The following is a 27,239-nucleotide window of genomic DNA, read 5'->3' as shown; positions in this document are numbered from 1 at the left end:
AAGATATGGTTGCAGTTCTGGAGCTACTTTTTTTTTATGAGGCAAATGTAAGCAAGCTGTAGGGAATTATTTCAAGGTTACACGTTGATAAATGAAGCCCCGGGAGACTGACACACTCTCATGGCTGTGCCTGAAACGGGACATGAGATATGAGATATTCGTGTTCATATTCTCTCTCCAATTCATCCTCACCTGGAAGATTTGTACCACGTCTGCAGTGATTTGGACCTTCTACTCCACTGCTTATGGAAGAGGATTGAACAGCAGCTCTATGGTCTAGTGCTACATTAAAGTAGGATAAATAGCAGCGCGTGCAAGTCGTAATCACGACTACAAAGCTGCAAATATCTTGACGTGATGCTTAATAATACAGAGCTTCTTTAAAGCTAAATAAACATGGATGCCTCACCACCGGAAACGTATAGCGCTATATAGTCAGTGCACAGCAGCGGGACACGGGGGACTACTTTGCTTATTCTGCTGCCACCGCAACCCGGATAAGCTGCGGAAAATGGACATGTGAGCGGATGGATGCATCATTTCAGCCAATTATCTATCAGCTCTATATTTGTCGAGTAACCGTTTCCATTTGGGCTGGCGTTTATACGCTGCACCGTGTTTTGGAAACATTGGCTGAGCAGTTACAGTTTGTCTAAATCAGAAATGAGCACCCACTCCCACACACACACACACACACACACACACACACACACTCCTCATGGCAAGTCGATATGAAAGGTGAATCAGTTCTTTCTGCACATTCATTCATGTTTTTTTTTTTAAATATGCTGCTAAAAGGCAAACAGACAGATGGAACGGGGCAAAAGCAACAACCCCTGTCCAACTCTGTTGGCGGAGGACACACATCACATAACACTGGTCCAGAGACAGCCACAATCCTCGCACCACGAGGATTTCCTTCTGTTTGTTTAGCTTGGGCCTACGTGTGTGTGTGTGTGTGTGTGTGACTGTATTGTGGCTTGAAAAGTCAGGGCTCTCACAACTGGTTCACCTGATTCACAGCACTAGAGGGCACCAGTGAAAACCAACACACACATTTGAACTTCTATATCTGTAAGGACCCTCACTGATGCTGATACATCACATAACCCCTAAACCCTAAACCTTACTACACGGCTTCGGGGAGTTCAATTCTTATGTCTTAGATTCCCCAAATCTCTGGAGCTGTACTTGAGACATTGAACATCATTCTTCCAAAAGATTCATTTGGCTGAGATCTGGTTGTTGTCGTGTGATTCGCAGCGTTTTGGCATTGTGGTCCGAGAAGAGTCACCCATGTTCTCGGTTATTTTGCGACGGTCGGTGTGAGCTGGTGGGTTTGGTTAAGGTGGATCACGCTGTGTGTGTCTTTTTTTTCTCTTCAGCCGGGGCGGCGATGGAGAACAAGGCCATGTATCTGAGCACATATGAAGAGCGAGAGAGCGGCTCCATGTATGAGGAGGCCTACGACGGACGCAACCTGTCCAAACTCAACCTGTGTGACGAAGGTAAGGAAGGAGGGTCTGACCGGAGGAAGCTGAACAGAAGGCCTGTTGGTTTCCTTTTTGAGAAAAAACAATTTCTTTTTCTTTTTTTTTTTCCAAAAGGAGCAGATTGGGTTTAAACCGATTTTTCATCTGGATTTCATTCTGCATGCACTGTCCTCCTCTGAATGCTTTCTGCTAATAGAAGCAGGAGGGAAACGTTTGTCAAATGAACTGTTGTTTATGTACCAGAATTCCTTGAAGTAGGTAAAAAAAAAAAATAGTTAACCTACACATTTGTTGCATTGCAAACTGAAATTTAAAAAATGTCTGGTACTGTTACTGATTTGTTTTCAACACTTTTCTAAATTCCCAGAGTAAAATCCAAGAAATAGTGAACCTCACAAACGTGTGAGTGTGTAGGCAGAGAAGGCTGTTCAGAAAGGGACTTTTTCTGGGTGTACACAGAAACTCCCACACACACACACACACACACACACACACACTAATAACCAACACAGACTCAGTCAAGGACGCTAACACACACACACACACACACACACACACACACACACACACACACACACACACACACACAAGAAGAGGCAATGCTGTCACCGCTTGGCATTCACTCTCCTCTCGCTATGGCCATCTATGAAAGCCAGGAATGTCCAGGAGCAACATCTGCGTGAGTGTGTGAGTGTGAGTGTGTGAGTGTGTGTGTGTGTGTGTGTACAGGTGCAGCTGCAACAAATCCACAGTTGACCCTGTGGTGTTCTCAGGTTTCGACCCTGGACTCCGTGAGTTTGGTGGGAAAGTCTTAAGCGAACATTAACTGGAGAGTTTGTTGACATTTTAATGGAAAGTGGACAATGGCCTCACACATCAGAAAGACTCTCCTCATCCAACTTGTCTAATCCTGCGGCATTTTTCACACCTCGTTCAATTAGAGGAGATATTGCCAACCAGGGGGGTTGGGGTGTAGCAGAGACGAGCAAAACCGAGCACTCAGGACGTCTCTATGAGAGTGCGATCCGGCCGCGATTCCCACAACTGCAGGGACAGCGTGCGTTATGAGTTAAACACACTTTGAATCATGGGCAAAGACCCCGAGCCCCCAAGGAACTGCCTCCAGATCTTATTATACATTCATGGTTTATCCGTTGGCAATGAGGTGGTATCCATCCTCTCCACCACGGTCACACTTGTGTGTAGTAATTGTAGCAGCGCATCGCAATTCATTTGTTAGTTGGTTAGATAATTTTTTTTAGAGCATCTTCTGTTGTTTTGTTTGGGAAACGGTGAGTTCAGTGCTCACACGCGTAATGTCGCCACCACCACCACCACCTGCCAATTACAGAGTCGGTGCCTGACTTTTATGGAATCTGTGGCACTTTCCAAGCACCACGTGCATTTGATTTGGAGAGTTTAAAGTGTAAGGAGCAGTGCCCTGTCCCTGCAAATTCACTAAATCTCACCGAAAACAGTCATATACACACGGACAGTGCCAGCCACTGACTCACATTGCTGGGAACAAACAGACTCGGGATATGTGTAAAAAAAAAAAACAAATGGGTCAGAATGTATTGTTGCACCCCCAAGTTTACTAATAAAATAAGCCTCCAGGTTTGCTAATCCCCCGTCTAATCTGCCTATTAAATTCGCTGTCTCTTTGTCTAAACAGTGCAGCGTGTTGACAGCACCATCACCAGACAGACATGAGTCAGAGGGAACATACAGCAGTGCAATTATTGACTCTCCTGTCTCTCCGATGCCAGTTGGGAAAGCGCCAAAGCCTCCCTGAACGTCTTCGAAAGGCTCTTGTCCTCTTATTTTCACCAGCGTTGTGTTTTTCCGTGAGGATCACAGACATAAGCGTTAGTTGGGTTTATGCAACAGTATTGATACATAACACGCAGAGCTATATAAAGCAGTTAAAATACAGTGAAACAAAACCCTCAAGAAATGGGGAAAGAAAGTTGTCGGTGGACAAACAATTGAACTTTTGATAATGGATGGATCATTTAAGTCCAGCTGCTCAAATGTCAGAATTTGTTTTATATCATTATAAACAGAATAAAAACAAGCAATTTGTCAGCTTGGGCTTTTGGAAATTGCGATGAAAACCCTTTTTTCTTTTTTCTTTTTTTTTTAAATAGTTCAAACATAACGCCTACCAGCACCTCCTAAAGTGGTTGTTTAATCAGAACAAGAACAGTCAAACAACCTTTGTGTTTTTAGGGGGAGTTACAAGCTGTTTCCTGGCAACGAAACAGTCACAATGTCCAACTCCAGCCTCTATGCTAAGCTAATCACCTCCACACTTAAGGCATAGAAATGAAAGTGGTATTAAATCGATCTTCTCATCCAAGTCTTGGAAGGGAAAAAAAAACACGTTGTGCGCCGAGGCTGGAGAAAGAAACATCAGAAGACAGAAAACTGTGATCACCCCCCCCCCCCCCCCGCCCCCCCGCCCCCCCCCCCCCAAGCTCCAGACTGCTGGTTTTATTTCCCTCTCTGTTTTATGAAGGTGTTTGTATGATGTCGGTTGTTTGTCTCGTCCTTAAAATGTGTTTTGAAGTTCGGCATGAGTTGAATTTAAGAGGCAGGCCAGCTTTGAGCGCAAGTTCTGTTTCTATACATTCCAACCATGTGACACACGCACATCTGAGCCAGCTGTGTTTGTCTTAATCTGGAGGAGTGTGTGTGTGTGTGTGTGTGTGTGTGTGTGTGTGTGTGTGTGTGTGTGTGTGTGTGTTCTTCATCATAGCGGGGGAAGTGCGCGCGCGTGTGCATCAGTAACAGTCCGCCAGTGTCCACTGACAGATTGTCACGGTCCAAATGAAACCATGCTGTCGGGAGGCCGCGCTGCAAAAATCAGTGTTTATGTTTAAAAAGCGGATTCAAGCCAACGTCATGACTTGTTTCACAGGAAGATAGAATCTCATTATAACCTCGCAGTGTCCCAGCGGGTATGATGATTTATCATGTTCATGGCACGTGGCCACTCTGATTTCCCAGAGCCACCTGTCTGTTCAGACAGTATTTCACATCCCCTCCCTGGGCCCTTTTTCCTTGACTTAAGGAGACGTTTAGCTTTTCATCTATCCATCCAGTTCACCTCGCCGCACACAGTCAGTCTTGAGCAGCCGTCTCCTGAAAACGGGTTCGACACCACTGGTACGGTGTTAAGGCAGACTTTTGAATGACACAGTGACCAAAACCCCTCCCTTAATCCAGTCGTAGTGTACCTCAGCATCTGTAGCTAGGCTTTGGAATCTTCTCAACATTGCGAAGAGGTTAGCAGTAGCAAATACTCACTAACCAAAAATTTTTTTTTTTGCATATTTGAAAACAAAAAGATTAAAGTCCAAGGAATGTTTGTTTGTCTGTTCCAATATAACCTCCCAACGTCACCATGCCTGGCTAAGTCGCGTTAGTAACCGAGCATTTCTTCCAAGGCATAGAGTTTTATAGCATTCAACTTGCAATTAACAAAATGATTTTGTAAGGGTTCAGGGTTTACGTTAGAAAAACATATTGTCCAGTGTTACTCAGTGCTAACGCGGCGGAACGCACACACATTTCTTTAACAATGTGGAGGATAATTACTTACAAACGGTACACTTACGTGCCGTTTTCCAAAAAAAAACAAAAAAAACATTTTAAAAGTAATAACCGCGTTCCTACTCCAGTGACTGATGACAGATGTGACTGCAGCACAACCCATCGAAAAATCGCTTCATCCTCTTGACCTGAAGGGAATGTTCTCTCAGCATCAACAGCCTAATCCCTGCCTCCTGCCAAGCTATCTCACACACACACACACACACACACACACACACACACACACACAAGGAAAAAACACTTCCAGCATACATAAACAGCGCTGTGTCAGTTTTATCAAGACTAATTCTGCAACATCTGTTCGACCCTGGGAGGAGTGTTAAGTGGTGACATGAATTATAGCAATTGCTCCTCAGTGAGTTTGCGTGCGTATTTTTTGTGATTCCACTTTTGTGAATTCTGTTGTATGAATTTATGTGTGTGTGTGTGTGTGTGTGTGTCATGATGTACGTCATTGGCTTTCAGACAGTAACGTATAAACTGCTTGGCTTTGCCAAATGCATACATCATTTCCAATCTAATTTTGTATTTGTTAGGATGCAAGTAAGACCGTTTAAAACCAGTAAACCAAGAAATGTGTTTAATATTGCTGTTGTTTGTCACGTGTGCATTCTCTACAGTGTGCTATGAGGTAAAAAAAAAAAAAACATGATCGCGTGCACTGCAGTCATTAAGTGTTTTCTGCATGATCTTACTTTGTTTTCATGCTGCAGTATGTCATTGTACCAGTAAATGTCAGCCACCAAATAACGAGCTTTCAGAGGACCGGTTTTGTTTAGTAACGGGCAAAAGCTCCGACAAGTGTTCAAACGCCGTTAATAAACACTGTTCATTGTAAAAGCCACGCTCCCCCACTGCTGTCTTCGTCAGGTTCTGGTAAGCGCCGCAGGAAGCAGGACCAGTGCTGCGGTCACCTCAACTCCCTCTCGGCCATCAAGTATGCCATCGTCTCCCTCTACATCCTGGTTCTCCTCACCATCTTCGGGCTCTGCCTGGCAGGTAGGATGTGTGTGTGTGTGTGTGTGTGTGTGAGTGGATTTATCTTTCAGCTCTTCCACGGGACTTTGTCCAGCCTCGGCCGGAGAGAAAGGGAAAAGACGGAGTAAACGAAAGAAACAGAGAAAGACGACAGCGCAATAGAGAGTAAGAAAAAGACATGGAGTTTGCTGCGCTGTGTGCGTTGAGAAAGAGGGCATGTCGTCCGTCTTTAGTTCTCAGCGCTCTGCAGATGACATCAGCCTCCCTCAAGGTTGGACTGTAATGAAGGACACGCACATGCATGTATACACACAAAAAAAAACCCCACTTATGTTAAGTCTATGGTAACACTCTGGGAAGTGGTCTGAAACCTTACCCCCCTCTTAAACTGTCTGTTCTCGTTTAGCAGTGAGAACACACACACACACACACACACACACACACACACGCAATGAATAAACAAATCAGTTGAAGCTTAACCTAAACTTCAGTAATGTAAAGTCCTGCTGGTGATTTTCATTGACTTTACTCACTTGAGAATTTTACTGCTATACCTGTTAAAGTTTGTAATACGACGTTTCAAGTAGCACCGATCTCTGTATCTGTAGCTTCACTCTGTCCCCTTGGACGTTTTTCTAATCCGAATGGTGAAATCACTTTTCCAAGTCCGGTGCACGACTGACCTCTGTGCTTTCAGAGGTTCAGACTTTACTCCCACGCGTGAAGTTGCACATGTCACAGCGGTTTCGGAAGGAGATCGAGCTTGACCTTTCGGACGGCTACAGGAAAGACGGAGAAGTGATAAAGCGTGGCAGTGGCTGGCTCCTTCTTACGGGAGAGCCAGGTTTCGGTCTGCAGAGGATTTCACTGTACAGACCGTTTCTCAGGGTGACGGAACCCCCCCCCCAGCCACACCTTTAGAACTGATTCATAAGTTGGCCTCACAACTGATTCTCTAGGCGATCAAGGCCTCGATGATGTGGTTTGTGCGGTCTGTGAGGGTTCGGCTTTCAGCATTCGCCGTCTCTCTTGACTGTAGATGAAGTCAAAACTGCCAGAAAAGTTCAGGAAGTGGGGTTTAGTGCTTAAATGATACTCCGTTTGGTGATTGGATGGTGCATTTTTAGCATGCCATGCCAGCGTTTAGCCCCGATTTTGATGCGTTTTGGGTTGTGACCAGTCTAAACATGTCACTGTAAGAGCGGGTCCTCAACTCTTCTCCCTTGGTACCTCATCATTGGGTGTTAAATAATGGCCCTCCTCTAGTGTTTCCACCAAGACACACTAAGCAGTTCAGGCCAGTGATGTCATGGTTTGCCTTTGAAAGTCGTCAGGGACGAGCTGCGTTGCTGTGAGGCTGTGGTCACCAGTCACAGCCGGTCATGCTACAGTACAGCAGCAACAAGGAGGGTGAGCAGTAAGACCAGTAACCAGTAACGACCAGTGAAGCGAATCCCAGCCACATTCGTTAATTGAGCCTAATATCTTGGTCAGCTTTATTAGACGAAGGACGCGATGAGCTAGAAACTGTCTCTTAAGTTAAGCTTGAAGCTTGCTTGCAGCAGAAGTTAAAGGTCCACTTACTCGCTTGTTTTTGGGCTTTTGACCACATCTCACCATCCTCATTCCAGCGGTTATTCTCTTAGTCTTCTTGCTTTGAATCGTGCCGTCATGCTCGAGCTAGCGGCTGTTTCAAGTGATCAGAATCAGAAATACTTCATTGATCCCCGGGGTGCGACATATTTAAAGCTTGGGACTAAAAAGGCTAAAAAGTTGCTAGTGCCTTGCTCAGGGACCAGTCACTGGTACATTATGTAATAAAGGAGGGAGAGCAGTCATTCACTCACCCACCAAAACATTTCTCTAGTGGTTAAAAAACAAAAATGGAAACCACCAACCAGTCCCAAACCACGTTTGCTAACTTCCAAAGCTCGACTTGGAGGCGTAAACAATACGCCTTCCAAACGTGTCACATGTCTCGGTGACTGGCACGAAACAAGCGAGACAGTAATGTGGAAATTTGGTCTTGTGAGTTATGGAAATTAGCATTAGCTGTTGTTATTTCATATCACTCCGTCTGTGACACAGTGCCATAATAAATTCCAGCGTCTTCAGAGCTTACACCGCTGCAGCTCCTCCTCCTCCTCCTCCTCCTCCTCCTCCTCCTGGTTCATTTGGAAAAACCCTGGCGTGATGCCACAGTAGCCTCCTGGCCAATTCACTCATGTCTGTGTATGTGTGTGTGATTTGAAGGTGTGTGAGACTTTATGGCTACTAGCCTCTACGAACCCTGCTGTGGCCTCCTTGTAAATGTCAACTCTGTTATTAGAGGAGAGCAAGACAAAGAGAGGCTGATAGAGACGGAGAGAGAAGGGAAGAAGTTGGGAGGGGCAGACAAAATGAAGGCAGATAGAGTTAGAAAGAGGAGTGACAGACCCAGAAACAGGTTTAAGAGCAGCCTGGCTTCAGACCAGCAGGATCCTGGAGGAATCCACCGCTCTCACTAATCCTAATTTCATTTCAAGACCCCATCTCCCCTGAGCTACCCACTCATGCCGTAACCACACGGCTGGTGCCATTAAGTGGATGTGGCCGCGTGTGCAGTTAAGAGTTTGGAACGGCCTCGTCGTCGTCACAGAGGTATTTGGTTATTTAAGGCTTTTTAGATGAGGTTGTTTTAGAAAAGCAATCAAACCGGGCTTTTCAACCGGCCTCTCTTTTAAATGAAACGCCGGCCATCCAAAAGCTGAGTGGCTCCAGCGCGACTGCACGGGAGGCCCCTTCGCCTCACGCGCGACGCAACACACACATTCATGCGAGTGCGCGCGCAAACACGCTCGCGGCGGCGCCTGCCAGTTTTTTTTTTCCGACGCCAACACAGATTCAACTCTGTGTTATCCACATTTGCTTTTTTGTTTGAGTTCTCGCTTGACTTTTTGTGTTTTTTCCCAGCTCTTACGTTGCCTCCTTGGCCTTCTCCCAAACTTCAAACGTCTCGGGCCGACGCCTCCCATGCATTCGAACGCGTCCATATTTCATTGCTAGCAGGATCGCGGAGCCTCATCTTCGGCTGAAACCGCCAGCGTTCATGGCATGATAAGCATCACGTAGTGTTTTCGAAAGAACCAGATGAATCCAGCTCCATTCAGCAGGAGGTCGAGAGCTGCTTTGTCAGGCCATTGTTTCTACAAGCTTATCTCTTGTGCAGATAGGACAGAGCCCTCACAGCTCTGATCAGGAGGCAGCGGCGAGAGTGAAAGGTCACATGTTCCGTTCCCCACGATAGCCAGTGCCTGGAAATGTCTTTGAGCCAGAACCCAGACTTTTATCATCTCAAAGGCGCCCGCTGGAGAAACCTTCGTCTTTCGTAGGCACTTGTTTTGGCTGACGCGGCTCAAGGGGAGGACTCTTTAGCATTAAAACTGCACTAGACGACTGTTCACGTTGGTCTGCCCAAAAAAAGGTGGCATGATGTAACTTTTGAAGACTTTACTTCCCAGAAACCCCGTGGGCCGACCTCAGTAAGTGCCTGAGTGAGTAACACTTTACCGTTCACACGTACAGACTGAGATCAGCATGCTTCCTCTTGACCTCTCATGACACAGAATACACATTCTCCGGTCTGACTGAGCAGTCATTTTTTTTCCTGGTTTCCACGCATCGCTTTCTTTGTTCAGGTCCTGTCAGCTCATTAAAGATATATCATATTGAATGGTACAGCCGCTGGTTGTCTCTAGATTGCTACCCCCCCCCCGTCAGAATACATTCGCATAAATTGAGAGCTTCCTCAACTTTTGCGTCTTGAATCCAAAGACAGTCCAATCAGTAATCATGGACACCTCTCTCTGAAACAGAAAGGCTGAGAAAGCTTCATTCTAACAGTATCTGGCTGTGTGGCAGGAAACCACACCTCCTCATGGTTGCAGTTGATTGGTTCCCATCACATGAGATGGTGACTCTAAAGAGGTGAACTTTTCTCAACTTTTCTCAAAAAAAAAAAACAGAAACCAGATGCAGTGTTTTGTCTAAAGCTGCTGCTCTTCTTTTTTCTTTTTCTTTTGCCTCTCCATTAATATTAACGCCAAAAGAATCAGCTGCAGAATGTAGGGTGTTTCTCTGAGTGCACCTGTTCTGCCTGTTGTGTCCTTGCATTGGGCCTATGTTACGTGCATCGGTTATATTCTGATTCCTGTATGCCATTTGTGTTTTAACAGATAAGGCACTGTGAAACATTACTGCCAATACGGGAAAGAGGAGTAGGTCGGAGAGGTGTTGGACACACGTTGAATATTGCAAAAGGCTCTCCAAACAAAACAGTTGGTTCTTCTTGGTCTAGAATAGTTTTTGTGCTCATACGGTTCTAAACAGGATCTCTATGTGCATTGAAAGACAACTCTAGAGTCTATGAAATATTCCAGATCAGGACTGTTAAAAGAACCACACTGGATTATTTCCTCACATTTCTTAGCGTTTTTATTTTGACCAAGTCCTAGCCGTAGATCCCTTGAAAAAAAAAAAACCCTCTGGAGGGTTGAGATGTTTTTGGTTGCATTTTGGCCAGACATTGCCACAAATACCTTGCGCTACATCTGGAGCCGGTTCTCAGAATAACAGGTTGTGTAAAACGCTCAGAAAACACATCTAATAGCCAGAGATCGGCCCACATATGGCCTTGCAGACAGAGCTTAGACTGCCTGGGTGTTCAGGACCGGAGGTTTAAGCAGGATTTACACATTTTATATCTGTGTTTATGAGCTGGAGTGGTCTATTACCCCACCTATCATCATAGGGGATGGTGCAAAATATGGTCTTGGTCATGAGAGTAAACATGTGTAAGAATTAGTTCAGAGATTTACATCCACCTGTCATTTATACAGTATATCCACAAAAGAAAGTTATTATAGACACCTGTAGTATTTTACAGGTAGGACTGAAGACATGAGCCTCTTATGTTTACAGGGTTATTTTCCTCCCACATGCTGCAGATCTTAAAACATGGCCTACATGCCTCTCATCAGTTTATACTGTAGGTGCAACTGAGTCATGTTTTCCAGTTCGGAGTGAACATGCAGCTTACAGGTTTGGCATGGTTGTGCTCTTTTCCTCAGCCATTTAATTGCTGGAAAACATGATGGTGGGTTTGTTATTCTTCTTTTAAGCCATGAAATCTTTGAGCTTGACTTTGTGTCTTTGTGTAGGTAACAGGCATGTTATTGCCAAGCCGAAATAGGCAATAGGCCCTGGGCCCTGAAGCAGCTCGGGGTTATTTTGGGCTCTGGTCTTTGTAGTAACCGGGTTTGGTCATGCATTCGTTGTCGTAACTATGTTTGTGTTTTACATCAACTTTTCCTGCAGCGGCTAAAGTCCGTTTTGGTTCTAATGAAAGCAGATTATTCTTAGGTCACTACTCTGACACCGGCGGTTGGTTCCAGTCGAACACTCTGTTGCTATAGCAACCCGTACTGGCAGTGTTCCACAGAGACCTGAGAAGTCGCTTCCTGTCCAGCTCCCGCTCCACTAGCTTCTGCATCTCAATGCAGTCTCGAATTCAGAATTTCTTTCACCGGCCTTTCTGGCAAAATGAGGCGCGTTCCTGAGGTTTTCTCGTCCACGCAAACGTCGAACGACGATTACTTTGCTAGCACAGAAAAAAAATGACATTTACAAGGGCGACAGTGCAGGTAACTATGTCGTTACGTAATTACGTAACTCAGTTTTGTCCATGTCCATAAAATTCACCAAAGCTCTACTTCTAAAGTAATTATTTCGTTGTTATTTCTGCTGTCTGAAAACATTGCAAACATGTGAAGCGAGCCACACAACATACTGGTGAGAAAGGCTATTTTCCAAGGCTGGGTTTTTAGTTATTAGCATTAACCCTGACTTCTCTATGAGCAAAACTTAGTTAAGCAAAACTAGCTAGCAAAACATGGCATAGTATGATCTTTTTTTTTTTTTTTTTTTGTTGGCAGCAAGAGTATGAGCCTTCTGAATAATATTCGTTTTTGATGGTGCCCAAAAAAATTGGACCCAACTCATCCCGAACCAACATGGATTATCTTGTAAGCCCCAAATCAGAGCGTTTACTGCTGCAACCACAAGTGTGGTTTTCTACTCCAACGTCTGACGTGTTGTTTTTATCATTGCTAAAAAGCTGCCAGCGACACTGAAGTTGTTGAACACCTCAGAGTTTCCCTTCTGCCTGGGTAAAGTAAATTCTTATGTCGCTCATTTCTTCTTCACCTCATATATTGTTAATACACAAAACGTCTTTCATATAATTGTTAATATATATATAACCTATTAGGCAAACAAGCTCCTGAAAGTCCTGCAGAAAGTGCAGGAAAATGCTGCACGCTTGAGAAATGTAACTCGAACCTGAGTCTCAGTTCTGGGCAGAGGATCAAAGTTTCACTAGTCCCCTCTCTTTGTGGGACGCGCTGTCTTTCCCCACATTTAGCGAATTCTGTGTACATATTTTTGGTCCAGCCCTGCATGATATACTTTGCTGAAGAGGATTCTTTCTCTCCCATAAGAAACCTCTAGGTCTGTGGGACACTGGCGAGGTGGAGGACGTCGACATACCTTAGCATTAGAAAAACAATGACTGGCTCATTTTACCAAAACCACAACCTTTAGATTTCTTTCGCTCCTCTGTGGTTGTTTAAGAAAGCGCACACTCTTTCACAACATGATACAAGATAACAGCCTGTCTTGAATGTAGACCATATGTGCCCGGCTAAGTTTGTCCACAGAAAAACGTTAAGAGGGTAAATCTGACACCACAAAGTGCCACAAGAGCAACTTTAAAGCTCTTAAATCACATCTTTGTGGAAACAATCAGCATTTTTTTGCTGCGCAAGATAAGGTGTTTCTGATCTTGGCCTGTTTATGTTCGACTCGGGTGAATTCCTTCCCCAAACACACTTTGTCTGCAGGAGAGTAAATCCTCCATCACACACACACACACACACACACACACACACACACACACACTTACTTTTTCATGTCCACATACATGCAGAGACACAAAAACACACCCACGTAAACCCTCACATATATGTTGAGGAGTGCAAATATGAATGCCAATAAAAACACATGCACACCAAAAGTGTGATTCTGAGACACAGGGACGCATACATGCACAGATGATGTGCACTCAAACGTGAATGCAAAGAGACACACACACACACACGCACACACACACACACCCACACACACACGCGTACAGACACATGCGTAAAAAACACGAACGCACAAACTTTTATGGTGCTTTTATGGAGGAACACGTGCTTATACATAGATACAGTACACATACTCAAACAGTCACATGTAGCACACACACACACACACACATACATACTTGTACACACACACACACACACACACACACACACTTAGCCATGTATGTGACATGTGCACACAGTCCCAGGGGCTCTGAGAACATAAAGCCTTTTCTAATGAGTTTCTGTACCGAAGGTCATGGTCCTCTCTATAGAAAACCGTCTGGAGAAGGTCCAGTGTTGCAAAGAATTTTTATGTCGCTTTGAGGCAAAGCTCTGCACTCAGTAGAGAAATATTGCAATGATTAGAGTGCTGTCATCATGGCTGGCCAATATTTCTGACAGCAGAGAACAACAACAACTCACTAAATTCTAATCAATCTCTCAAATACGTTTTTTTTTTTTTTTTTTCCACATTGGTTCATATTTTCTCTTCTGTAGTTCAGCTGATTGCACATTTTCATTCACTCACATACAAACGTTCGTACGATAGCTGGATTGAATTTTTTTTGCGGCTTTCACAGCTGGAAATGACAGGATACGTGAGAAAAACATGTCATGCTAGTGCTTTTTTTAGCGATGGCCCTGTGGATGGCATATGGAGACATTCGTGTCCCCCTCAGGAAGGGAAGGGAAGTGCTAGAAACAAAGTGGAACAAAGAGCGATGAATGACAATACATTTACACTTCTTGTCGGTTTTATAACTTCCGTGTTCGCAGGTAACATTGGTACTTCGTTCTCCTCGGCTGGATTTTCCTTCATATCACTTTTCGCTCACTTTTCTTTATAATAATGACAGCCGTTCTGAGAGTGCTAGACCTGATCATACCTGGCTGACACCTTTTTGCTCCGAAAGATAATAAGTTGTAAACACTCACGCATTCAGTCCAGCTTCAAGCCAAATAAGTTCACGAGAGGCAATAAAGTGGAACACTGCAGTGTGTAAATAACTCCAACACAAATAAAAGCAGCGTGCTTCATTGATGCAGCCCTCCATAAACGGCTACAGTGATTTTTTCTTTTTTTTTTTTATCTGTAGGAGGGGGGGGTTAAAGCTTCAGGGATTTCAAGAGCACCATAGCAGGCGCCAGAATTAGTCCTTTAAGCGTCTTTTTCTCTGTTTTACTAGCAGACTAATTAAGCAACAAGCGATTCCAAAGACTCTGGGCAGGCTGCACTCAAGTCTGTTACACACACACACACACACTGCAGGGGAGTTTCATCAAGCTAATTGTGGCGCTCAACAATGCAAAATTACGAGAGCTGGCATCTCAGCGCAGAGTGGTTGTTAGTCTCCAACTGTGTTTGGTAGAATGACAACTGGGAACGGCAGAATTAGACAAATGACGGAAACGTGAGGAAAACAAATTAAAATGCAACGTCTCTAAAAGTCGTAACATTTCGATGTGTGGAAAGGTCCACTCTGCCGAGCGATCCTGAATAACAGGGGGGGTGATCAGACGCCTAACACCTCGTGCAAGCTTGAAAGACGTGATTTCCTGGGAAGTGTCATATTGGGACAATAAACCGTGACGTGGTGATAGCAATTAACACGCAAGCTACTGCCCTCCACCGTTGTGCGTTCATGTGAAGCGATGCTGTGAGCAGATTATGAGTATAAGCATGTTCACTTTGAAGGTGTCCTGCGGAGTTTTCTTCCAAACAAAGCTGTCAAGTCTTCTTCGCTGCATTTTTCTGCCACATTATTGCCACCGACTGTCGATTGCTGGAATGGTGTTAAAACATTGGCAGGGATGTTTATCGTGTCAGTCACATACTCGCAAACCTGATGGAACCACTGCTCCATCAGGTTACTAGGGGTCCAAAACTCCACAGGGACGTAAAAAGGAAATGCTTGTTTGTTTGGTCCCTGTCGTTAGTCATTGCACAGAAGAGTCTTTCAGGCATTAACCCTCAACTGATTTAATGGCTGAAATGGCCCATGAAGTGAAACATTTTCTCTCTGCTTTGTTCGCATCCATGTTACAGTTTTGTGTACTTTGTGGCTGCTGTAAACCGGTTGAGTTGGGTGACAAAACCGTGCAGCTTTGGTGCGTTGCAGCAGACAACATAGTGCTTCTCTGAGCAGGAAAGTGAGTCAGTGCATCAAGATGTTTGTAGGTAAACAGGCCAGGACTTAAGTCGAGACTTCAAGGCTCTTACTGTGTTTAATTACACGTATTTTCTCATACATTTTGTTATTGGGGTTTTTTTTAACTTATAGATGAAAAATAAGCATTTTTGCTCATCTTTACTAAAGGTTTAACCTGATTCACTCTTGTGTTTACTAAGATTACTCATGTAATAATCAAATAGGGAATCAGAGCAGGTTCAAATCCTGTGTTTTTTATTTTTGGTGTTATATCTCCTTTTTTTGTTTTATTCATAGTAAATGTACTTTTCAAATCAACCAGTAAAACAAAGGGTTTAAGAATCAAAGAAATTAGAAAATCTTAATAATATCTATATAATAGCTTTTTTTTTTATGGCATTTATTAATCTAAATGCAGGGAGTAGGAGGAACCTAGGACTGGGATATTAGTGGTGAGAGGCCATTCATTGAAATTCCCCCCAACGTCACTCCAACACCCAACAGGAGGCAGAAAACAGGTACTTCTATTGTACACACACACACACACACACACACACACACACGCTCGCGCACCTATTAAGTCATTCAGCCTCTCACAGCAAGAGCCTCACTTTGATGTCTGCCACATCAGACAGAGTCCACGCTTAGAAATCAAACAAACCCCGCCGCCTCCGCCACCGCTGTCACTTCATTTGGACATTCCTGCAGCTGAGTTACAGCTGGCTGAACTTCACACACACACACACCCCCCCCCCCCCCCCCCCCCCCCCCCGGAGAGACACTTCAACATGACTGCAGAGTGTAGTGGCGTTGTTGTCTAGCCCTCCATGAAATGGCCAAATAAACAAAAGAAACCGGCAGAAATTACATCCACCACGTTGAAACTAAAATTCAACAGCTCCGTTTAGAAAATATATTTATATTACATGTCGTGTAATTCTGCGAGGACTCTGCCGTTTAACCAATGATAGCGGTTATGTGTGGTTGCTTGCAGGGTTGTGACCGTGGGTGGTGCCACTCCCAGCGAAACACGACAAAAGAGCTCGGTTTTCTTCAGATGGAGCCATGTTGCAGGAAAGAACCTTACACCTCACACTGTCGAATGAATTGCGAAACCGTGTTTATATTAGTCTAACCGAAGAGATCACATTTTGACTGTCAGATTGTATGTGACGGCGGTGGTTTGCCGTAATTGAGACCACATTTCCCATAAATCCTGTCTTCTTCCTATTCACCCTTTTAAAAGATGAGAACCTTTCATCTGAATTTCAAATAACGAAAACTGTATTATTCAATAATTGATATGTTAATGTGAGATATCCACCACGACAAACCCACAGTCTGACAAAGTTGTTGTGCCTAACATGTTTACTATTTTCCAACATTTATTTGGAAATGTGGTTTGTGTATCTGTCCACCCATTGAAGCCATCATCTAGTGGCTAACTTTGTCCGTTCTGGTGCTGGGCAGGCGGCGTACAGTGATTATATGTCATAGTAATTAATGTAGCTATTAACGTTTTTGCTAATTTAGTTTGGTTTGCACGTACCGCAAAAAAAAAACAGCAGGCACGTTTCTGGGGGTCACATTGGCCTTGATAGCACCGAAATCCTTACAGCTGGATTTCTTGCAGCTCTCGCTCTCTCACCCTATCATGCTCATCTGACACCCTCGCTTTAAAAATCCTGTTTCAAAGACGAGGAAAAGCAGCAAATCCTCACATTTGAGAAGTTGGAACCATCTAATGTTTGGCATTTTGTGCTTGAAAAATGGCTTAAATGATTAATCTGTAATGAGAATGATTGCAGATTTTCAAACAATTAATCGACTAATTGTTCAGCTCTAGCCTTCTTTTTAGAGAATGTTTTGTCCCGTCAGGGTGATGTTTCCTAACCAGTTACACAGAATTGATGTTGTGTTGTTGTAGTTTGCATGAAATAACTGCAAGAGCATTTTCTTTTGATAGTATTGTGAGCTTCGGCAACAAATAGCTGTGTCGCCCTTTGATTCCAACCACTAATATACATTTTTTGGATCCTAAACGAAATCTTTTCAAACACGTTTTGAATGTTTAACAGTAGTTTAACTTCACGCTTAAAAATAAGTTCACCTTGAAAATACAAACGAGGCTATTTTCAGAAAGTAAATCATTGTTGTTGAGTCCCCTGATTCAGTTTTAGATTCATTTCATTCAAACTGAATTGATTCATGCCAAGACAATATGTTGCAAGATAAAACAAGTAGATTTTATTGATCAAAGCAGTTAAAGTACGTAAGTCATCATTGTACCGTTTCAAACATGCAGAACTTCACACATTCAGATATGCTTCAAGCCAAACAAGAGTCACGCGAGTACGTCAGACGAAATGCTTCGTCCTCCCCTGTCAGCAATAATAAATGTATCTCGGCTCCCTCTGGTTTCCAGTCCAGGCCTTCAGTAGAAACAAACAAACATCGCTAAACAATCAAAGTGCATTCTTGCTCTGCAGCTGGACTGCTGGAGCTCGGCAGTGTGCGCTGTTGTGTCTTGTTGTGGGCCTGTTGTTTGTGTATTGTAGTGTCCAGTATGTGGTGTGATTTGTTTTATTGTGGTGATTGACCGCTGGTTGGTTGCAAAGCGGTCTCCATGAAGCTGCTTTAAGACAAACACAGTCACCGATGAATTAGCTGTGACACTTCTGCCCCCCACCAAACAGCAGGCAGACAATGTTAGCAGCTAGCTGGTGAACGCAGTGGAGCATTTAGCGGCGAAAGGGACTGAAGCAGAGCTGAAAGGAGAGTGAATATTAGGGCAGGAATTTCACGGGGGTCATGATGGCCATGCCCGCCGTGCCCCCGGTGCCTTTAGTTGAGATTCTGAATTCTTATTGGGCAAGATCAAGTGAAACGCTGCACACATAACCCGAGGTGGGGGTTGATTTCGAGCCTGGTATGAACCGCTGGAAAACCCGGGCTATTTCTGCCGATAGTTTGACGGTGATTCCAATCAAGTCTCTGCTAATGCAAACCGAGCATCTCCCACTCCTGCAGCTTCACATGAAAAAGCATCGAACTGGCAAAACATGAGTTTACTTTTAGTAGGAAGTTGTCAATGTGTTTGTCAGTGAGATGAGCACTGACAGAGGTCATTTTTGCCATTTTTTGGACAGCGGGTCAGTTTGGATTATTGCAGGGAGTATTGGAACCAGACGATGCAGCCACAGTGAGCTGATGGGTGAGGAGCAGCAGGCTGGCTGCAATAATCCAATTGAATCTTTATCTCTCACACATTTCATCTTTAAGCCAGCTGGTGGTAATTGATCTTAACTCCGGATATGAATCTAGTCTTTTGTAGTCACCCATTTAAGATTACCTAATGGCCGCCTTTTGATGTGATGTCAAGGAAAGCAGGTTGTTCCCTGTCGGATTTCAAGATCCTGTAATTTCATTCTCATTCACCGCTGGAAGACTTTCAGGTCTGCAGTTCTACAAAAAGACTCTTTCTTCTTTATTTCCTTCCCTCCTTCCTGCCGCTGGCATCCCCTCAAAGTCAAGTAGGATGTCGGTCAGTTTCTGTCTGGTTGAAGGTGACTGGTATCGCTCTGTTTCCCTCACTTGCACACAAACACATGAAAACACAGAGTTGTGGCAGATGTGGTGTCCATATATGACTTTATTATTATTGTTAGAGGGATAGTAAAAAAAAAAAAAAAATGGCTGCCATGAATATGTGAGAGAGCTGGTGTGTGTACATTGCAAATAGAGCACTGACCCCTCATACACACTCAGACATTGCAGACATATATGGTAAATTGGCTATTTTTAACTGAGAACCAGCTGTTTTAACATTTCCCCAGGCTGCTATTTTTCTCATCCTCTTCCCAGGTCAGATCACTTTCACCTCTGGCTGGTCGATTATAGAACCTGCACTGAACTGGATTTGTATTTTAGAGTTACATTACATGGTCTATGGCTATTGAAGTGGTTGCAGCTACAAGTAAAGTTGTTGCGTTGAAAGACGCGAAAGGGGTAATTTGCATTTCAGGTAAAACAAAGCACAATTTCCCAGACTTGATTAACCCATAAGAATAGTTTCAAGAGAGTTTTAAAACCTGATTTCTGCTTTGTTCTGAAGGGTCATTCCAGGTACTCCGTAGACCAGATTCAACATATGAGAACTGTTGGTTCTGGCTTTTTATTGCTTCTGTGTTTGGGTTGGACAACTGGGAGATTGTGACATGTTTGCGGAAGCTTGAGTCCAACAAGATGTTCTGCCTGAAGTAAAGTCAAAACCATCGCCCTGTCAGCCCGCTTATCGTGTCTGTGTGTAGGTGGGAAAGTCAATATCAGTGGAGGAGGGGGGAGGAAGAGGAGGCCGGTAGAAGCTCTGACGTTGTGTCACAGTATGTCTGACTCCTTCATGGTGGTCCGGTGATGAAAGACCTGTGAGCAAACAATGACTTTTTCCCAATTATGCTTCTCCATTGAGGTGTTTTTAGTGGTTGTACCATAAACTGTGCAGCATGGGGATTGATAACGACAGATAAATGGACATGTATAATCAAAGTAATCATGTTACATTCTCCCCTTCATTTAGATTTTGGGAGGTTTGTTCTGAAAATGGCTTTTCTAGATCACAAAATACAAAAGAAGATTCGTCTCTTTTCAAACACTTTCATCTTCTCTTCAGTCTTAGCGAACGATCTGATCTGCAACTGCAAGAGCTATCATTTAGCCTTTTTATATGAACAGGCACGCAACAGGCAAACAGTTTCATGGAATTAAGGCTTTTTACAATGCATTCAAAAAACTTCCCTTATAAGGAAAACTCAAAGGTCTGATATGGTATGTCCATGTCCAGTTCTGCAACGCAACTTGTCGTGAGGGTTTGTCATTTGAGAGGTTTGTTCTTTGCCGACTCTGCCGCACAGAAATAACGTTCATGTTGCTCGATATTTGACCATATGCTGCTTGTGCATTTACAATCTTCTTCCAAACGTGACAGTATGTCTGATCTTATCGGTGGTCGTTGCTGAATGCTTGAAGCCAGAAAGAAAATGGACTTTGTAAACTTGACACTTACTGTCGCTGTAAACACAGTTATGCAAATGAAAGTAGTCATGAGTCTATTGAATATCTCGTAATTGCAAAGCTTCGGGGTTTTGTTTTTGTAATTAATACTGGCTGCGAAAAAGTCACATCATCCGTCTGTGGAGGGTATCTTCTTGCAGTTTGGGGTTTATTGGGAATCATTGCTGATGTAGGCCCGTAAAGCCAGTTGACATAGTATAGTATATGATATTGGGCTGTAGAAATGAACCTGATTTGACAAACTGAATATCACTTTGGTGAGTCCTTCCGGGCGTTCACTAAGGCTGTTTGTAGTGGCAGGGTTCTTTTAAAGCTAAATGAAGCTGCTTTCGTTCCTTGGTAACACACACACAGATGCAGGCATACTTCCTGTTAAGTAACTTTATTAAAAAGCCTGCGAGAGAGCTACACAGGGAGATTAGTAACCATGGGTGCAGGGCCAGAAGGCAGAGCACCGCAGGACATTTGACTTGTACAACATTTTTAACACAAATCAGGGATGGATGTAATTTGTAATTTAGAGGGACAGACAAGGTTAAGGGTAAAGCTATTTACTTACACCAACAGTTCATACACCATTGAACCATGGGCAGACCCCCAGCAGATTCATGCTGATGATGTGCTGACCTAGTTAGATTATACTGGATTAGAATAAACTTTAATGGTCCCATGGGAAACATGAATATCAAGCATATGGAGTTCATGAAACATAATATAAATGGAAATTATAACACAAGAAAATGTAAACTCAAAGAGATGTCATTAAAACATCACCGTCATATTTCTATTGTCGATAAACCTGTAAAGTAACAAAGGTACTGCTTATTGCTGTTAATGCCTCCGACTTAATTAGTGTATGTGTTAGTGAAGTCTACTTATTTAGTGCCATACGGCTACACACAATTGTTCCCTGATGTTTTCAATGACGTATGCTAGCATCACCTTCCAGGGAAATGTAAAACATTATCAATAGACCTCATCAAAAACAAACAAACCAAAGACTTCAAATGTCTTGACGAGAAAATCTCTCGCGGGATACAACTCTTTTAGCTGCCGCCTGAACCCAAATTTATCCACTTCTGAGTACACACAGTACAACACACACACACACACACACACACACACACACTGTCTCCCAGTGAGACAGGCCGGCTGGACTGTGTCACGGTCAAGGCAGAGAGAGAAGACAGAGGGAGGTCTATCAGAGCTGCATTCCTCTGTGAGCAAAGCCAAAGACAACATGGTGCCTTCATTTATCTCTTTATCTGCAGCCTGTGCGTGTGTGTGTGTGTGTGTGTGTGTGTGTTGTCTTGTATTACTCATGTTGTGGGGACACAAGTCTGTTCACACAGTGACATTGTAGGGACTCACATTCCTTTTGGGGACAAATTGCAAGTCTCCATAACATAAATTGTAAAATTTTAGGGTGAAGACTTGGTTTAAGGGTAGAGTAAGCTTAGGTTTAGGTTAGGGTTAGGGTTAGGCAAGTAGTGGTTATGGTTAGGGGTAGGGTAAGTCTCCAGGAAATTAAGTGATGGAAACATGACTGCGTGGGTCCTTAGTTTACATATGACTGTCTGGGGACTCACCTGCATTCCTTAATTGCATATTTGGTGGTAAGAATTGGCTTTAGGTCCAAGGGTAACATTTGGTTTATGTTACGTGTATTGTAAGAGGCTAGGAAATTAATATAGGCTATGGAAAGTCCTCACAAGTGTAGCACAAAGTTTTCTTTTGTGTGTGTGTGTGAAGAGAGAAAGAACTGCAGAGAGAGAGAACGTCTGACAGAAATACAGATTGTCATTGTGCAAAGAAATACACAACCATCCACATCCCATCTCTCTGAGGCTGAATGAACAGCGCATGAAATTATACCAACATACACAGTCCACTGCAAGTTCACACATGTAGACCATGTGAGGACTGAACCGATAATGCAGAATCCACAGACACTGAGGCCCAGCTGTTGTGTTGGCCTGCTCTCTCAGCATTTGATACGTGAGTGGAAAGTGTCCTCTTCTCCACAGAAGAATTCAAAGCTGTGAATTTGGGACTAATCTGTTTTGAATATTGCTGCCATGCCTGTGTGTGTGTGCGCATGTGAAAGAACGAGGAAACAATGGGAGGGAAATGGAAAAGACGCGAGATGACTTTCCCATCCTACAGAGCTGGGCTCCAGAATGAGGGTGGTTTGAAATGGATTTGTCAGGCATACGTCTCATCTTTCAGTCCATTTCTCATCATCCTCACTTTCCTCACTCTTTAATTTTGCTCCGTTAATGGTCACAAACACTACATACTCATTTGTCTCTTTTGTTATGTTGCATAGTACATTGAATGTACTCTTCATTCATTTTGGTATTAATGTGTTTTTGAGCCATGATTTAGGATGTCAGCTCTTTGCCGTCTCGGTTCAGTCTCACTGCCGTCAGCATCGTTTCCAGCAGAAAATACACTATGCCTGTCTAGCACCAAACTAGCAGACTGATGAAGTTATCAACTAGCTTGTTATCGTAGTGGAACATTTGGCCACTAAAGAGACAGATATTTGCCTCAGCGGAGAGCAAAAACAGAGCTTGAAGGAAAGTGAATGTTGGAGAAACGTCAAACTCCAAATAAATGCTAATGTTGCTCCATATCTGCTCGACGTGTACTTATAAAGTTATTTTTTTTTCGTGTTTTACAGCTTATTCTGCTGCCCCCAAGTGACCAAAAGACTCCATTATTACTGCTTTAAGAATGTTCGTGTGCGTAGAAAAGCCTTTAATCTCCATTCAGTTACCTGACGGTGACCTCTGTGGTTTCGGTGGATTGTATAAGCAGAGCTCTCCGCGTTAACAGAGCAGCAGTTAAAACAGACATCAATTAGTACGGAGTGATTTCTAATGCTGATGGATTATTCCTTCAGGCAGTGAAACCAGAGGAAACAAAGTGAGACACGCGGTGGAAAATCTGTCCAAATGCGTTCTGGCAACAAGACGATTATAAGTTTATGTGTCTTCACTCTTAATAGCACACAGTTGTCCTGAACTGTGAGAACCCACAGCCCCCAAACCGTCTGTGGTTAAGAAATGTAATTCTGCACTTTAAACTAGCAGAACCACGCTGCGGTCCCCCCCTGGCAAATTTCAGCAAATTTGGAAACTATTCTTGGATTACATTAACGCTAAGCTCTGCGCCGCCGCTCCATCTGTAACTTCTAAATTACCCTTACAAGATTATGTGACAGAAATGTGGCATCCATATATATTTTGTCACAGTTGGGAAAAACATTTCATAAACTATGTTAAAAAGCCTGATTGTTTGCTTGACCGCCGTGGATTTTCGAATTCATCGAGGAGGGTTTAGAGAGGGTTTCCAAAAGTGCTGCTGTCTTCCTACTCTTCTCCTCGTCCCCCTTCTTCTCATTTTTCTCTTTCTTCTTCTTCTTCCTCCCCTTCATCATCTCCTTAGGGTTGGTTCTATTACCCACACCTGCAGTACATGACTCAATCAAGCTCAGTTACTTTGATGGTTTTATTTAATTTCAGTCAGATGACAGTGAGTTCATCCTTGTCAGGCTCATCAAGAAGAATGTATTTTTTTGATAATGAGAGATATCCATCTGTGGAGGTTCAGTTATTGGTGCGTTGTGCAGTAGAACATGGGGAATTGTAGGATAGTCTTAGATAGGAATATCAGTTCGAAGCAGTATTAGGATAAGTGTGCATCAAGTGTGGGTTAGATTTATTGGCTGACGGCATTTTTCAGAGCTGGGTTGATAAGTGGCAGCGCGTAAATGCCAGTAGGTCCTCGTGTTTTGGTACTGGGACAGGCTCTTTCTTTGCATACACAGCTTCATGCATCGTCGACTAATGGAGACTTGAAATCATTCATTCCAATGGGAGGTGAATGACAGCACTGGTGCCTTGCAGCCGTTGGATCTGCTTGCTATTGCATCATGGATGGATTATTCATTATAACAGGTAGGAAGACTTAATTTAGACAAAAGAAAACTATTTTAACTTTTTTTTCCCCACAACAAAAGGGTTAGATATTATAGATATAATGATGATTGTATCATAACCCGCCATTTATACCCAAAAATCTATCATTACCAGGGGGCTGTGCTGCTCATGATAACATAAATAATTGACATTCGTCATTGTCTGGCCGTTTTCTCTAATCATGAGAGCAAATTATGCAAACCAAGCTTTGCATTTCAGTCAGGAGAACTGTTCTGGGCTTTCCTCCATGTTGTTTTCCAATGCAGTCAAGCAAAGAGCCGGCGTCAACAAAAAATGGCCCGAAAGAAGTTGCCCAAGTTGACCACTTCTCTTCTTATGTGTCTTTTTTCATGTTGTATTTTCTCCTCCTTTACTTTTTTTCTTCTCCTCCTCTGATCATCATCTCCTTGGTCTTGTTCTTCCTCCTTTTCTTCGTTTCCCCCGGAGCAAACACTGCTGAGAAACTTGATGCTATCAGGTTCTGGTTGATCTTAAATTTGTGTGTGTGTGTGTGTGTGTGTTCATCTGAAAAAACACAGCCGCTGACGGACCATCATTTAGCAATTAAGCGCTCTGCGTAGTGGAGAGATTTCGGCTTATTTTGTTTTTCAGGTCATTAGGAATAAACCTAACACAGATAACGAGCGGGACTTTCGATGGTTTGTTTGCAGCAGAGTGGCTTTGCAGCACTTTCCTTGCTCTGAGGTCATAGCGACGTTTCTTGGCCTCGATGCGAGCACATGAAGCCACACAGAAACACACTTTTATCACTCTCTTAGATATACGTGGAAACAGAAACATCCAGAGAGTGTATAATATTGGGCAGCTAGGGGGCGAAGAGCAAGTGTGAAGGGAATTTTCTGCTTCCTCTCGTTTACCAAGTTTTTTTTTCTCCATCTGAGGTATTTTGCACACATTCGTCCCTGCTGTCCTGCGGAGAGGATGTCGTCATGGCGTAACGCTGAGGATCTGGTTTCAAAATATCTCCCGGGCTATCGAGCCGTTACCATGCGACGTGCTCTCAACAAAACATGAAACCGAGGAGCTTTTTCTCATTAGGCACGGTCGAGAACAGAAAAAAGGCAAAAGAAGTGGCCTTTATGCCACAGCCAAAAACAAGACGAGAAAGGTTCATCGGTTACATGTTAACTGCCAGCAAATGTGATGTTACAGCTAAATAAACACGTGTGTAATTCAGACCATGTTGTTCCAATACTCTCCACAAGTTCTTAAAGGAAAACATGTTGTCCCTCTTCATTTTTAATTTCTGTTTCTTTCAGATTTGTGCGTTTTACAATTCATCATCAAAATGTCCCTGTAGTTGATAGTAGATTGTAGTTGGGCTCATTACACATTGTAGCAAGTGGGAGATTCTAGAATTAGAAACAAAACCAATATCCAACTTCAAGTCATTTTAATGGAGAGGACAGATCTTACTTTAGTAAAAGTAGCAGTACTGCAATGTAAAAAATCTTCAAAATCCTACTTAAGTAAAAGTATTTAAGAATAATCAACAGTGAAAGTGCTGTTTCTGCAGAAAAATGGCCTCATGACTAACATTATTATGATATAATATTACATTATGAGATTGTTTTGTAGCTTGCTGAGGGCAAGCTAGTTTTAACTACTTTCTATACATATATATATACACAGTTTGGTAGTTTTGTAGGTTGTCAACACTTTTCACAAGCTACAATAACTAAATTAAAACCCAGTGTATAACTAATCAAGAGTCAATCTTATTATAGTTCAACAGGCTGGAAACAAAGACGTGAATAACAGTTTTGTGCCCTGAAATGAAAGAAGAGATCTAATCATAGCAATGCAAGTGGCCTTTTGTGAAATGTCGGATCATTTTACCTCTTTGGGCCACAAACAGTTCTTTAAATGAAACCATCTGAGAGTAAATTACCTTTTAGAGGAACTGCTAACAGCTCATAAACATATGAAATTTGACCCCATCTCGACATCGCAGTCACAGGCCAGAAAGATCGGGAACCACTGGTTTCATCTTTAACTTCTTTTTATGTCAAATCTCAATCTGTAGAGTAACTAGCAACCATACCCGAAGACAGACGAATGCTCTCTCTCTCTCTCCTGCGAGTATTGGACAAACAGCAACATGCAGAGGCCAACTTCAACATCAGTCAAAATGAAGACAGAATTTCCACAATATGTCGTCAGTACGGCACAGAGATCCTCACCGCGAGCCAACTCTGGAAACCGGTTCCAAAGTCATAAAATATTTAGGTCTCGCTTTAACAAAACAATACATTTAGCAAGAATAGACAACCAAAATTAGTGCAGGCGACTGAATCAACATCTGCTGTGCGTTAAAGTGCTGGCTCGGTCCGAGCTGACAGTAGTGATTGATAGTAATTGATACTCGATTTGGGGACTTTGCCGTAGCTGAGGGATCAGTGAGTCAACACCCAGAACAAATCTCTCACTCTCTTTCTTTCTTTCTCCCTCCCTCCCCCAGTCTCCCGTTCCCAGGTGTCTTCGCAGCGCCAGGAGGTGCTGATGGAGAACGTGACCCGGATGTCGGAGCGCTCTCGCCTGCTCCAGCAGACCCTGGGCGAGGCATCCACTCAGGCTGACCTGCTGGAGAACATCTGGAAACTGGAGAACCTCTTCCAGAACCACAGCGACTGGCTGCAGAGGCTGGAGATCCTCATCAAGGTACGACGCAAGACTGAAAAAAAAAGAGGAAACAAG

The 27,239-nt window shown here is 43.4% G+C and overlaps 1 protein-coding gene across 1 annotated transcript in view; it reads left to right on the top strand.

Annotated features, from left to right (window-relative positions):
• The first annotated feature begins 1,396 nt into the window (after window positions 1–1,396).
• Window positions 1,397–27,239, top strand: part of scara5 (scavenger receptor class A, member 5 (putative)) — a 57,419-nt gene continuing 31,576 nt past the window's right edge. Inside the window, exons 1-3 of the mRNA XM_070926035.1 lie at window positions 1,397–1,508; window positions 5,982–6,110; window positions 27,004–27,203. Coding sequence (XP_070782136.1) covers window positions 1,397–1,508; window positions 5,982–6,110; window positions 27,004–27,203 — 441 coding nt within the window. The remainder of the gene's footprint in view (window positions 1,509–5,981; window positions 6,111–27,003; window positions 27,204–27,239) is intronic.

Source organism: Enoplosus armatus, chromosome 19 (assembly GCF_043641665.1).
Source record: "Enoplosus armatus isolate fEnoArm2 chromosome 19, fEnoArm2.hap1, whole genome shotgun sequence".
NCBI classification, from domain to species: Eukaryota; Metazoa; Chordata; class Actinopteri; order Centrarchiformes; family Enoplosidae; genus Enoplosus; species Enoplosus armatus.
This window is presented reverse-complemented; position numbering and strand designations above follow the sequence as displayed.